At 34.3% G+C, this 16,027-nt stretch overlaps 1 protein-coding gene across 2 annotated transcripts in view; it reads right to left on the minus strand.

Annotated features, from left to right (window-relative positions):
* Positions 1-16,027, minus strand: part of STAG2 (STAG2 cohesin complex component) — a 130,669-nt gene that overhangs the window by 9,225 nt on the left and 105,417 nt on the right. The window contains exons 25-31 of one of the 2 annotated variants that reach the window (XM_069464063.1): positions 15,576-15,715; positions 13,897-13,998; positions 11,178-11,326; positions 9,617-9,745; positions 5,245-5,468; positions 2,217-2,406; positions 2,016-2,126 (exon numbers count right to left, since the gene is read on the minus strand). In XM_069464063.1, coding sequence (XP_069320164.1) covers positions 2,016-2,126; positions 2,217-2,406; positions 5,245-5,468; positions 9,617-9,745; positions 11,178-11,326; positions 13,897-13,998; positions 15,576-15,715 — 1,045 coding nt within the window. The remainder of the gene's footprint in view (positions 1-2,015; positions 2,127-2,216; positions 2,407-5,244; positions 5,469-9,616; positions 9,746-11,177; positions 11,327-13,896; positions 13,999-15,575; positions 15,716-16,027) is intronic. The other variant, XM_069464064.1, reaches the window with a different exon arrangement.

Genomic DNA, 16,027 nt, shown 5'->3' on the forward strand with positions numbered 1-16,027 from the left:
GTCTGATCCAGGCTCCCTCGGCAAACATGTTGATAATGGTCCTTATTTCCTAACAGTTCTGGATAATAAAAGATAACCTTACTATATTTAACGGAGGCAACTGTGAAGGGAATGTGTACTTCGTGGATCACGTTACAGAAAACCAGAAATCTATTCTGCATTTTGTTTGGAGTATAAGGAAGATACTCGATATAAACTTTAAAAAATAAGAAAGATAATTTGGAAATATTTTCAGTTATAAGGCAGATACCATTACAGAAAAGTCATTGTAAGATAAAAATATTTTAAAATCCCAGGCAAGAGACCACTTATGGTTATAACCACCACCAAAAAATAATTCTCTGGTAATAGTTATTTAACTGAGATAACCCCTTGCAGTTGCCTGGGGGAGATTATCTATAATTGGGAATTGAAACAAAAGAGTAATATGATAAATGGTACTGAGTGATGAGATTCTATATAGGATCTTGTGAATTGGTACAAAGTTTTCAGGGAAGAGATACAGATCAAATGATTGCGTGGCAGAATTCTAGAATATGTGGACTAGTGACTGGTTGAAAGCTAGGAAATTAGTTGTAGAATCCAGCATGAAATAAGAACATACACTAGGGGAATGTGGCCACAGAAACAGAGAAAAAGGGATGGAACCAAGTGATAATATAAATGGTGACCATATTAACCAAGTTAGAATCAGTATCTATACATGTAATAGAGTATATTTTTTGTCTCTAGAGGTTCTTAAGACCACTATGGAAATAACTAAAGTCAATTTATGTAGACTACCACTAATGTCGTAAATGATCATTTCTTAAGAAAAACAGGTGAAATTCTTATTTAAAAACCAACAAAACAGAACAAAATATAAATTAAAAAAGAAGAGAGTAACATTTACTACCTCTCAGTTTTAAATATATACCACATTATGTTCCAAGTACAACACTTTCAAACTGAAAAACTTAATCAGAGTCATCACACTTTACCCTGAATAGCAATCAAGACATGAAAAACATTATCTAAAGACTGCTTGTCTGCCATTTCTTTTAGAGCCAAAGCTAATGAAACTTTTAGAAAGATTTATCAAGTTCTCATACAGAATCCGGTAAGAACGAAGTATTTAAAAGGTAAACAATTTTTTTTTAGCATTGAACATTTATTCATTCAATGAACATTTACTTAGCACCTTTTATGTGCCAAGCACTGACAGGCAATGAATGTGGTCCCTGCCCTTGAGGAGCTCACAGTCTAGACAAAGGGACAAACTCATAAACAAATAATTATAATACAACATGGTAAGTGCTATAAGAAATATGAATATACATAGTGCTATGGGAGCATAGATGACCGAAGCTTCCCTTAAGGTTACACTTGAGCTTGTTCTTTTACGATGATATTACCAGTTGCCAGAGAATGGGAAATGATACTAAAATGTAGGCAGGGGCCATATTTTGAAAGATCTTTGCATGCCATGAGCTAAGGAGTTTGGACTTTATCCAGCAGGAAATGGGGAGCCATGGAAAGGTTTTAAGTTAAGAGTTACATGGTAAGATTTTTATTCTAGAATAATAATTCCTGATGGCAGTGTGAATGATGGAGCGGTGGGGGAGTGTGAAAGGAGGGGTTTGGTGAGAGGATAAATGGGAGATTTGAGGGAAGAAAACCAGTTAGAAAGCTAATACAATAGTTCAGGTAAAAGATGAGGGCCTGAACTAAGGTAGGAAAATCAATTAAGATGTCACAGAACTGTATTTTTAATTCTGTGTACCAAAATAAACAAGGATTCATATTTAAATTTTTCCAACAGATCAACCTAAGATTGGTCCTTTGGCTAACTAGTTAATATTAACTTAAAACGTTTTTTGTTTCCTGTTGGAAAGACCAATTTTTAATTCCTTGATTATTTCAGCTTAAGTTACTCTAGAGAGTTTGCTGAAATTTTTAGATAAGGCACACATTAAAATATGTTAAAATGAATTAGTGAACTTCCTAGACTCAGACAATAAGGCACTCTCACTTACATGGCATGCTGAAGATTAGTTCGCAGTTTAACATAGCTCATTGCTGCTCTCTCCTGCTGTTGCCTTGCTTCCTCTTGTTGTCTTTGAGCTAACATCCATGTTACCTGCGTGCTTCAAGGAGAATTTTATTCTTCTTTTAACTTAACTTTTTTCTATGTAATTAATAAAGTTATAGTACAGAAAATGATCAAATGTACTTACTTATAATCAAGAGGAGGTTGATGATGTTCAGTCTGCATTGGATAGACATTCATGAAGCTATCCTCAGGCCGCAATCTTTTGGGCTCTCTCATAATAGTGGAAGTGAGTTGTGGTGTCTGCATCATAACAGGGTTGTGCAGTGTTTGTTCTCTGCTTAACCACATACTGTCACTACTACTGCTTTCTTCAGCTGTGAAAGAAAATTAATAGCAATTAAGTCCACTTACTAATTTTGACTAATCGGATGTCTAATACAACCCATTCAAGTCAACAAACATCTGTTGCTTTCCAACATGTTAGTGCTAGGAAGAAAGGCACATGAAGATACGGAAGGTGCAGTCCCTGCCTGCTATTTATAGTCTAGCTGTGGACAAAGAACCACCACGCAATTATAATACAGTATGGTAAGTGCTAGGAGAGAGGGAAACACAGGGGGAATAGGAGCAGCTGTGAGAGGAGTCAGAGCCAGCTACTAGGAAGCAACTTCTAAGTAGAGTTAGTATTGAGTGGGCTGTGAAGGCTTTTTCTAAGCAGGGAGAAGCATGGAACAACAATGACTGAACCATATTAAATCTGCTGATGTCTGACCTACAAAAAGGGCAATTTCATATGGTTCAAACTAACAGTTTGCTACTTCTGGGGTATAAAGATTGAAAGAGTGGCAAAAGATAATGGCTGGATAAAGAAGGGGGAATCAATTTGTGGAAAATCTTGTAAGCTGTGCTAGCTAAGGTGACAAGGAACTGCTGCTGAAGGTTTTAAGGAAAGGAAAATTTGGTGAATTACATGCTTTAGTCAGGGTGGTGGCAGTGTGGAAGGTGGACTTAATAACAGCAAGACTGGTGAGCAAATAGGCCAGTTAAGAGGCTAACTGTATTGCCCAAGTGAGTGAGACGTGGTAACAGGGATGGAAACAAATAGGAGATTGGTTCCTAACTACAGGATGCATACTGCTTAGCTGGTCATAAGGAGCAATTGCAAAGGGGGGGGAGGGGGGCACAAATCCATGTGTACATTAAGCACTGGAATGAAAAAAACAAACAGATTTCACCTCCAAAAGCTACTTTTCCCCCAGATGTCTGTAGATCTTACCATGATTAATAAAAGACAAACTTGCATACAAGTGTTAGTGAATTAACAGTAATTTTAAAAATCACTGACTTGAGAGGTAAAATTGATAGCACTTGGTGATTGATTTTGAGTTTGGAAGGAAGTTATTTTATTAGAAGATCATATATGTGTACATAATACATAAGTTTTCAAGGAAAGAGTGGAAAGAATGTGGTAATAGCTAATACCCTAGTAATCCATGGATTTGACATAAATTCCATATTTTGCAATGTAATTACATCAACCTTTAAGTTCCACTATATTCAGGCTCCAATATTGTGTTCAAAATTGCACCGACCTGGCCAACCTATCAGTATTTATCCTTACTTCTAATTTATTAATGCCTCAATTTCTATGGCTCTCAAAAAACCTGAAGAAAGAGAGCATGGACTCTTTCTGTAAAAACTGAAGTACCTGGTTTCATAATCTATTAATATTTGTAAGATGTTATATAAATACCAATTCATATGTGTCCCATGAGGTCTAAGAAAAAAGATGATGGCTCAGCACAAATCTATAACTATTAAGTACTGATTCAGATGAGAAAAGCCTTTTAAAATTTACAGTGATATGCAAGAAATATATTTAATTTGATAACATTTTCTATTTTTAAAAAGAGAAAAATTTCTTTTAACTTTTTATAAACCATCAATCCTAACTATTTTAACTGGTCAGGGATACTGTAAAAGAGATTTCCCCATCAACCATGATGTTGGGACACATAACCAATCGAGTCTAAAATTGTACAAGTTAGAAGTACAAGGTTATGCCTTTATACTACTGGACAAAAATACTGAAACCATTAATCCATGGACAATCAAGTAATAAACACTATACACCTGATGATAAATAATAGCTGATAAGTTATGCGGCAACTTAAATATGGTCCCAAACTTCTTTGACACCTCTCACATAAGAGGTGGAGGTTTATGTCCCCTCCCCCAGAATCTCTGTGATTGCTTGGCCAATAGAATAGGGCAGAAGTTATGCTATGCCAGTTTCTGAGCCCTAGCCTTAAGAAATTGGTAGCATCTACTTCCTGTCTCTTGGAACACTTGCTCTTGGAGCCCAGCAATATGCTTAGATGGAGAGGTCAGATGTAGGTGTTCTGCCAGAGTATAGCTGAGGTCCCAACTGACAGCCAGCATCAGATATGTAAGTGAAGATGTCTCCGTATGATTCCAGCAACCAGCCTTTGTGTCTTCCTAGCTAAGGTATCAGACACCCACGGTCCTGGCTATGTCCTAGGTTTATAGGTAGTTTGTTATTCAGAAATAAAAACCGGAACAAATTTTAACAATTATGCTAATTTGTTTAAAGGTTCCTAAGAAAAGGAAACATGTCCCCAGGCCATTTTGAACCAACTCTGAAGTGTTAGGAACTCAAGAGCTTTAAGCGTCATAATGCATTGCTACCTCTACTATGATAGAAAGCACTTTGTATTTATATCAAGTTCTTCATGATTAATGGCCTCTTCATGGAAATTTAGAAGTTGCAACCTCTCTGAATCTGTTGTTCCACTTAAACCAGATGATCTGATCTTTTGGGTAATAACTAACTCTATAATACTGAGTCCATTTCCCTATGCATATGGTATAGCATAGTGATTAAAAAAGCAGGTGCTCTAGAGTAAGACTGCCTGGCTCATCTACTTAATACTTGTGTGAAATTCGCTAAGTTACTTAACCTATTTGTGCTAAGTTTTCTCATCTGAAAAATTAGGATATACTCCTAGAGTTGTGAGAACTGAGTTTATATATGTAAAGTGCTTAAAACAGTACATTTACACATAACTGACACATCATGTACACTACTATTGAACAACACATATCTCAAATAAAAAATAAGGTGAACCTTAACGACAATTCAGTTGATAAACATTACGGATAAATATAATGAAAATAAACTATATCCTTACGGAGTGCAAGCTGCATGCCCTCAACCACTTTCCGTTTTCCTGTAGATGGTTTTGATTTTTTACTCCGTACAGTTGACCCCCGACTGCTGATTCCACTAATAACTGACATGGTGTCATCATCACCACCAGCTAGCAAAGAATTTCGGTAAGACATCAGAGGAAGCCACACATCTTCTCTTCGGAGTGACATCTGAAAGGTCATGAACTTTTCCAAGTAAACATACCTTTAAAAGAAGTAGATATTCTTAGCTTTGATACAGAAAACTGCCAGTCCTACTAACCCCCCTAGTTGTGTGAGCATGGGCATATTACTTCACTACTCAATCTCAAACTCATCAGAACACTGATGAGCAATTTTGTCTCTACCAAGACTCTCATATTGAATGAAATAATTCAGAGCATTTCAGATTAACATTTGTTGAGTACCTACTATGTTTTAGGAACCAGGGATAGATATGAAGATGAATCAGATATGGTCCATACCAGCAAGAAAGTATCAGCCTGATGGAAACCATAAATCTACCCATGGATCCAAGTATCACAAGGCTTTTTTTTTTTTTTTTTTTGAGACAGAGTCTCACTCTGTTGCCCGGGCTAGAGTGCCATGGCATCAGCCTAGCTCACAGCAACCTCAAACTCCTGGGGTCAAGCGAGCCTCCTGCCTCAGCCTCCCGAGTAGCTGGGACTCCAGGCATGCGCCACCATGCCCAGCTAATTTTTCCTATATATATATTTTTAGTTGTCCAGATAATTTCTGTCTATTTTTAGTAGAGACGGGGTCTCGCTCTTGCTCAGGCTGGTCTCGAATTCCTGAGCTCAAACAATCCGCCTGCCTTGGCCTCCCAGAGTGCTAGGATTGCAGGCGTGAGCCACCGCGCCCAGCCCACAAGGCTTTTTTTTTTGTTTGTTTGTTTTGTTTTTTTTTTTTAATTTTAAAGTTAACTAACGTTTTTTTTCTTTTTTTTTATTATTTATTTTTATTTTTTTTTTTTTTCAATTTAATTTTACAGAATCAGAGTCTAACAGTATATCTTGTTAGATACAGTATGTCCTCATAATGTATACATTATTTCTTGTACAATGATATGAAATAATATGGGAAATATTCATGATAAATTATTAAGTGAACAGTGCAAGTTAAAAACAATAGTTTCATATTTTTTCCCCACCCCCCCTTTCCCGAGTCAGCACCTTCAAGTGTTACCACTCCCCAAACGGTGCGCAATGCACTCATTGTGTAGGCATACCCCCATCCCCTCCCCCACCCCCCACCTCAGTCTGATGTCCAATTGGTGTCGTTTCCAGATTTGTATTTAGGTGATGATCAGGGATACAAGGCTTTTTTTTATCATTGTTTGTTTTTTTATTTCAAGAGAGTTATTATTGGAAACATTCAATATTTGTGGTTTCTCTGATTCCAAGTCTAATTTAAAACACCTAGGCTGTTAGATCTAACGTTTTGCATATTTTAATATGAGCTTTGTACCACTGACTCCATTAATTTTACCATGTAAAATACCCACATTTTGAACAAGGAGTTTTCAGACAAATCAATTTTATTGTCTAAATAGATACAACTTGATCTAGTCAAATCATTGTTGAACCCACAAGGCGTTTCAGTCTAGGTCTAGTTGCTTATCACACAAAGAGCCAAAGATCTAATTACTGACACAATAAGAATTGCCAAGGAAGAAAGGAGTTTTTAATATGACAGATACCTTGTCAGGAGAACTGGGAGAAGCTGTCTCAAATCCATTTCCCACAAGGCTTATATGTAATTCTGTAATAAAAATTTAACTAACATTCCCATGTGGCTACTATGTGCTAGGTATTTTTCTCTCAGGTTAACTATTCTTACAATTCAGTGAGGGAACTATTCTCTCCATTTTACAGACAAGGAAAGAAAGGATAAAAAAATTAAGAATTAATGGGCCCACAATAATAAAAACAAGTAAGCAGCATAATCATGATTGTAGTCCCAGTCTGACGTTAGAGTTCAAGAAGGCTAAATTATGCTTTGAATGAATAAAGACAATTATTTGTCAACTAACTGTAAAGCGCAATTCAAATATTTGCTGTCATCATAATGACACATTCCAATCAATTCAGATTTACCAGTTCTGAATAGCATTAAAGAGAACAGGAGACACCAGTTACAAAACATACTTTGTGTTAGCTGTTCCATATGCCTTTCTAATTACAATGTACTTCAGTCATACATAGAGCAGTACTCCTCCAAGCGTGGCCCATGAACTGGCTACTTGTCCAAGAAATGTCTACAACAAGAGAGCTTGAGCCAAAATATACTCACTGGTAGAGAGATTTATAACTACGTACCCACCACATACCTAAATAGAACATTACAGGTAAGTAGCCATCCCTGCAGCTATTCCCATTTCTCCTCCTCCTTGTCCAAGAGGTTGCCACTAACCTGAATTTGTTATTTATCATGCCCATGCATACTGATTATATTTTAATACATAGTTGTCTGTAAACACCATAGCACAGTTTTGTACTTTGCTATTTGTACTCAACATTATGTTTTTAAAATCTAACCATTTTGATTGCTGTGTGATATTCCATCATATATCAATCTATTTTTTTGTCTTTTTTTATATATCAATCTATTGATCCATTTCTAGTTGATAGATGTTTAGGCTGTTTTGAGTTTTTCCTTATTCAGATAATCAAAAGTCAACATTATTTTATGATTCTCCTCATGCATGTGTTCAAGAGTTTCTGTAGGGCATCTACTTATGAGTGAAATTATTTGATCATGAGGCATTGTCAAATTGCTCCACAAAGTGGCATTGTACCAATTTACACTGTCATCAGCAATGTATAAAAGGCTTTACTGGACCACATCCTTGTATATATTTGACACTATCAGACTTCTTAATTTTTGCTGATCTGCTAAGTGAGAAATGGTATTTCATTGTTTTTATTTGTATTTCTCTGATCAACACTGCCTATGCACTTTTTAATTGGATTAAATTTATACATAATAGAATACACAGAAATTGAGTACAGTTGGATCAGCTTTACAAATAAATCCATGTGTGTAACCCACATGTGTATTAAGATACAGAACATTCCCATGACTCCAGAAAGTACCCCATATTCCCAATCTATGCAACCCTAGAGGTAACCACTACTGTGATTTCTATCACCATAGATAGTTTTGTCTGCTTTAGACTTTCATATAAAATCTATGCAGTCTTTAAATATAAAATATTGGTGGGTTTTCAGAAGAGATTCTCTATACTATGGGATATTCATATTCTTCTGCCCTTTTATACCTCAAAGCCAAGGGGAAAGGTGGAAAAAACACTTTGAGAAATTAAATCCATTTTCTGGGCTCTGGTAAGTCACCATATTAGGAGACTAAACCAGAGAAGTGCCCTGTTTAAATGGTCTATTGAGGACAGAAATAGTAGTTAAAGTAAAAAGATAATATATGGACTTCCACTTTCCAGTGTATCCATAGCTCAACACACAGACTTACTAGGATGCTCCTGATGGATCCCTGATATTACTGTCTTTTAAATGATCCCTCCCTAGGTGGGTTAAGGCAAGAATGCAAATAAGAATACATAAAGCAGCTGCATGCAATGGCGCATGCCTGTAGTCTCAGGTACTCAGGAGGCTGAAGCAGGAGAATCACTTGAGCCTGGGAGTCTGAGGTCAGCCTGGGCAACAGAGCGAGGCCCCATATCTTAAAAAAAAAAAGAAAAGAAAAGAAAAGAAAAGAAAAGAAAAGAAAAGAAAAGAAAAGAAAAGAAAGGAAAAGGGGAAGGAAAAGGGGAAGGGAAGGGAAGGCCGGGCACGGTGGCTCATTCCTGTAATCCTAGCACCCTGGGAGGCCGAGGTAGGAGGATTGCTTGAACTCAAGAGTTCGAGACCAGGCTAATCAAGAGTGAGATCCCGTCTCTACTTAAAGAAAAAAAAATTTAGCCAGTTATTGTGGCGTGCCCCTGTAGGTCCAGCTACTTGAGAGGCTGAGGCAGGAGAATCGCCTGAGACCAGGAGTTTGAGGTTGCAGTGAGCTATTATGATGCCACTGCACTCTACCTAGGGCAATAGAGCAAGACAAAAGAGAAAGGGAAAGGGAAGGAAGAACATATAAAGCATTCAAGTTACACCTCAAAAACCACAACTATACTGGGAAGGGAACTTACAATATTAAAATGGAGTATTATGCATATAGTTATAATCCTTAATTTATAAAGTTGTTGAAGTATAAAGTTTTTCCTGCATTAATGCAATCCTACAATTCTAATCTGTGCATGTAAAGGGGAGGAAACCAAGTATAACCATTGCTTTTAAGAATTCTAAAATGAAATTAAGTAGGACATCTCCAGCAAATACATACACTGTTCTTTTGTCTTGTCGGAGTAGTTTAGAAGAAAATTCACTCAGAATATCAAGAAATGCCAAATTTAAAGGTGGATGGCTCTCCCCTTGTGGATTAGGCTCTTTAAAAGCAAATTCTATGCCATTTCTGCAAAGAAAAAATTATTGAAATAAATATTTCAGAAAGTATAATAAAACATTTAATAACTTAGAAAGGAAATTTCACTCTCTACTTCCTTTGCGATGTCTTTAATTTGAGGAATAGAGAATAAGGAGACTGTAAGTGTAAGAATGAGCAAATACATTTACATTTTATGTCATTGTTATTTCTTTAAAAAAAAAAACGACACACACACGCACGCACGCACGCACGCACCAGCTTGCCTTCAGTTTGGTATATCCACATCATTTACTGGTATTTTTTCCCACAGAAAATACCAAAATTTTTCACATAATGATAAATACATTATCTGTACTTTTTAAGACATAAAGGAATGACTATCTATGACTCATTTAAGAGTAAAGTTTTAAAGTTAAACTTCACTCGGGGCCCATTTTAACTATATTTATGTGGCAATAAATACCTTTATTAATCAAGCAAACAACTCAACATTATACTCTATAAAAATGTAACTGGGTATAAAACAATTCAGATGGAATTGAGGAGGAAAGAAAGAAGGCTATTACATGAAGAAAATGATGTATTACTCCTCAAAATAATTACTACATGTGTGGTCCTTAAATATTACCTAAAAATGCTATCCAATGTATAAAAGGCATAAAAATGAATTCGAGAGTTTTAGAATAAGGTTACCAGAGAGAGTGAATTAATGCTAAGGGTAGCATGGTCAAAATTAAGAGCAGAAAATTTTCTTCAGGGAGACATTTAACACTTTTATAAATTAAGTAATCAAGAGAGGTAAGAGAAACAAAAACCAGAAAGCTTTCAATGAAGGAGAGTCCAATCCTTTTGATTTTCCTAAAGGCTAGGTTCCTTAACCCACAGTTAAGAGATAAAGGGTTTTAATATACAAACACTGGTTATGTTAAAGCTCTTAAATGTACCCATACTTAAAAAGTGTAACCGATCATTGAATTACATGCCCAATATAAAATCAAACAATTTCCAATTTTGATAAGAGGAAGAAAACATGCAGATGGAAATAAGTCTGCACCTCAAAACAAGGGGAAAGTCTACAAAATAGAGAATAGAACCAGAAAGAGAAAACTTGAGACAAAGGAATCAAATCTCAAGGATTTCTCTCTCTAGCAGTGAGACTATGACAAAAGGTGATTAAAAAAAAGATTTTGTAATGCCTGATAAATTTATGCTGCTTTGCTTCACATAATTTATAAAGACTTTGTGCGGTTTTCAGTGAAAAAAAACTTTCTTATAAAGAGAGTTTTAATCCCAACTCATTTCTTAATTGAGATAGCACTATAACTGTTCATAAAGAAAGGAGATACGGTACAGATTTATAAAATAATAAAGCATAAATTTAATTTAGTTATTCCAAATAAAAGGGCTAGATACCAAAAAAAAAAAGTTCATGACTAAAAATAAAGTATCTGAAGCTTACTTGTGTAGCATGGCAATGGCATCTCTTGTTTTCAATTGATCGAGTCCAAAAGTTAAAGCAAAACGTCGAGCAAGTTCTTTGATGCCACTAAATGTAGAAGATGATCTATCAAAATTATAGCCATTTTCCTGTATCATTTCATTAAAAAGCTGTTTGAGAAGAAAGAAAGCATGTTAGAGTTTTTTTTTTTTAACAATTATGGATTAACACATTTTAAAATATGATATTTTCTATTTAAAATACAGATGTTCAATAAATGAGGCATTGTACTTTACGCTAAAAACATGGATTTTAAAAAACGTGATACAAATGACCAAAATTATAGCATTTCATATACTAAAATTAGAGGTCGTTATTGATATTAGAAACTCTTTAGGTTAGTTTGGACAGAATCCTATTCTGCTAGTATTAATTGGATATTAACATAGCAGATAAAATATAAAGGAAACCCAGAAAATTATTAGGAAACTATGCTCTATTATTTATATTTAAGTGACAAATCTTCACATCAAGAAGTTTCATCATATAGAAAGCTCCAGAATTTTGATGTTCTTTGACTAAGCAGTTCTAATTACAGAACTTTATTCCAAAGAAATATCAAAATTTATGCACAATATTAGTACAAAAATGTTCATTTTAGTGCTACCCATAATGATGAAATTTGTGAAAAACCTCAATATAAACGAGAGGAATCTGGTTAAATTATGGTCCATCTATAAAATATTATACAGTCACTAAAAAATGAGTTATTCTAATTACCTTGATCTGATAATGATACACTATATATATATATATGTATCAAAACATCACTATGTACCCCATAAATACATACAATTATGTGTCAATTTAAAAAATGACGAAGACTTTGGGTATATATCTAAAGAAAATGAAATCAGTATGTTTAAAAGGTATCTGCATTCTCATGTTCATTCCAGTTTCACTCACAATAACTAAGGCATGGAATCAAACCAAGTGTCCATCAACTAATAAATGGATAAAGAAATACTATTCCATTGTGTGTGTGTATTATTCAGCCTTTAAAAAGAAGGAAATCCTGTCATTTGTGAAAACACAGATGAACCTGGACAACATTATGTGATATGAAATAAGCCAGGCAAATGCGGACAACTACCATGTGATCTCACTTGTATGTATAATCTAAAAATGTTGAACTCATAGAAACAGAGAGGAGAATGGTGGTTACCAGGCACTGGGAGTGGGGGAGAGGAGATGTTGGTCAAAGGGTACAATGTTTCCGTAGGGTAGAACAGGATGAATAAATTCTGGAGATCTATCATAAAACATGGTAAGTATAGTTAAGAATAATGCACTGAGTGTTGTGGCTCACACCTGTAACCCTAGCACTACGGGAGACCAAGACAGGAGGATTGCTTGAGGCCAGGAGTTTGAGCCCAGCCAGAGCAACATAGCAAGACCCTGTTTCTACAAAAAAATAAAAAAAATTAGCAGGGCAGGGTGGCATGTGCCTGTAGTCCCAGCTACCCAGGAGGCTGAGAATTGCTTAAGCCTAGTAATTTGAGGTTGTAGTGAGTTATGATGAAACTACTGAACTCTAGCACAGGTGACAGAGTGAGATCCTATCTCAAAAAAAAAATTATGTACTGTATTATATATTTGAAAATTGAGAGATGATCTTAAATGTTCTTACCACAAAAAAAGGTGAGATAATATATGTTAATTAGCTCAATTTAGTCATTTCACAATGTATACATATATCAAAACATCACATTTTATACTGTAAATATATACAATTTTCATTAGTCAATTATACCTTAATAAAGAAGGAGGGAAAAATAAGCCCCTGCTGCTCACAAAATAAAATGCTAAGGACATTATTTAATGGCATGAATGTATTCAGGGTTTATTAATATTAAAATGCAGACTTATAAAATAGAATATATAATTTAATTTTTATAAAAATTAAGATTTCACATAGACATAAAAAAGACTAAGAAGGCTACTAAAAAATAAAAAGGTTATTGTTAAGTGAAAACATAAAGGATAACTTGTATTTGTTCCATTTCTTATATTTTCTAAATTTTCTATAGCTAGCAATTATGTTATAGCAAAAGTTATTAAATATTTAAATGCTACCTTTAAAACCTTTTAAATTTTATTAATTTTAACAAGGAATATTCAGATTTGCAAATGAAATTAAGAACTTACATACTTACATTTCTAAAAAGCAAGAAAGTTTATCACATTCTAATGGGCTGGATTATGTTTTGCACGCAAATTTTGTCTCCAGAGACAAAAGCACACTAGGCAAATAATTTTACTTAATTAAACCTGCCTTGCCACTGCCAAAATGAAAAGGACAGTTGCGTTTTAGTTATAAAAAATTCATATATGCTCACTAAAGTCTGGAAATGGAGAAAAAAGTAAAATTCACCTGAAATCTACCAAAGCAAGTTAACTACTGCTGATATGACATACATTACGAGTTTTCGCATATATTGCCAAACTGCATACCATATCTATTTCTTTCATGCCTTAGACAGCTAATGGTTTTGCCAATCTTGACAGTCTGAAAGCAAAAAATGATCTATCTCACTTGTACTTTTTTGTATACTAGTGAGGCTTTATATTTTATATTTCTACTTTTATGCATCCTTTGCCTGGTTCCAACTGCTACCTCATTCTGCTAATTATTAAGTGTTAATTACCTTACCTAAAGCTGGTACTGTTAATGTCTTACCTGTTGCAGACTGAGAATGAGAGTCTTAGCACACTGAATTTTGTCTATCTGCCTTGTTTTACTCATTGTTTCTTTGATGATATCTCCATAGTCATTATAATACTAGAAAAGAAATTTACACAAATTAGTGCACTATATATTTCACAAAGTATATATTTGGCTGAAATTATGCCTTACAAAACAAGAACTAATGTTATCAAAACTTTAAGATCATTTCTAAGCACATAATCCCTAACTTCTGTAAGTTGAGACATACCAAACAATTAAGATCCAATCAAATAAAGCACCAGACTTGGTTTTAAATAAATGAGGTACGGAATAAAACAATAATTGGGTTATGCAGATTTTCAGAAGTAACACAAAGGATAGATATAAACAAAATTCTCTTTGTGAACTATTAAGACAACGAATATAATCACAGTTACTCTTAGAACTTTCTGTAGAGACAAGGTCTCACTGTGTATGGCCCAAACTGGTCTTGAACTATTGGCCTCAGACAATCCTCCAGCCTAGGCCTGTCAAAGTGCTAGGATTACATACAGGTCAAGCCACCACACCCAGCCATAAACCCCTTTTAAAAAGAAAACTTATTGTGCATGACATTTACATTATACATTGTACATGAACTTTTTCTTTTCTAATTTGAGATTGTATTTCAAAATACATATATAACTATCAGAGAAAACATAATAACCATGTTCCTATTAATAAAACTAACTTTAACCTAGAACACATAAATCTAAGTTTAAAATTTGTGAAATAACATCATAAGCAATCTTAGTTTTTTAAAAAAAAACTAACAATTATCATGCCAAATGTTTGAAATTGCAAAATGATTTTCAATGGTATTAGAATTCTTTCACATAGCAAAATATTACAAAGAAAGGATTAATTTGGTTTTGATATATATATATATATATATATAAAATTTCTTAAAGGCTTTAAAAAGTTTTACATTTATAATTAGATTTTACTTCAGAAAGGATTTTAAAAACTATCTTACCATATTTGGTCACATTGTGTTAGTATAATTAACAATATCCTTTCTACTACTACTTCAAAATTAGAGGATCTCATATATGTTTAGGAAAATTATGAATGAACCTATTCTGAATCAAGTCAGACTTAGAGAACCAAAGAGAACCTTAGCTATCCATAGCAGATCAGATGAAGAAACTCAGGATGCAAAAGGCATTGAATTACTCAAGGTCCCAAGATACATAATAACCGAGTTGAACATACCACCCAGGTTTCCTGACTCCTAAAAGAACACTTCTTAATATTATATCAAGCAAAGGAAGGACACAAACCTGTTACCTTAGAATAAATCAGAAACGCAATTTCTAATAATGAGAGTTAACCCAGGAGAGGCCGTTTCCAATATTCCAAATGCAAATGAATACAATAAACCCAAAATGTCTATTAACTGGAGGAGTTGAAGTATAAGGCAATGTTACTGAATATATTAAATATTTTAAATAGAATTATTTTATATTAGAAAAGTAATTTACTGGAGCAGGTTGGAAAAAAGTAATTTATTATTTAGAAAATTCAATGGCTCCAGGATTGTTAGGGTTGGACCAAAAAAAAAAATTCAATGGCAACCAACCATAAAACCCAGTCTTATATTATCTTTTAAGCATTTTAAAACTATCTTGCTATCCATGTTTCAACTTTACCTTCATATACTGCTTGAAGATATCTGCAGCTGTATTCATCTCCACCACAGTATATACAATTAGCTTACAAAATGCTGCAAGTAAATTTCTCCTCTTGTGCAGAGCTTCAATTTTACTGGCTTCATCCTCCTGCTGACCATCTGGGGAAAAAAGTCCCAAACATTAAAGCTATCTTGTACTTTACTTCAACAATATATTATTTTTAATTCTCACTATAAAACATGTTTTTATTGGAGAATTTTAAAAAGGAAAAAAACATTTAAATTAAAAATTATAACCATTTGTAATTTATTCCAATAGACCTAATTTTTGTGACATCAAATAATAATCAGAAGGTTGCTTGGTAAACATGGAACAGGAACAAATGGAGTTGAGTCAGAGGAATTGATGTTTAGCGAAGTCAGGTTAAACTTGCCTAATACATTCATATAATTCCCTAACAGGATAGTTTG

This window comes from Eulemur rufifrons, chromosome 30, assembly GCF_041146395.1.
Source record: "Eulemur rufifrons isolate Redbay chromosome 30, OSU_ERuf_1, whole genome shotgun sequence".
NCBI lineage: Eukaryota > Metazoa > Chordata > Mammalia > Primates > Lemuridae > Eulemur > Eulemur rufifrons.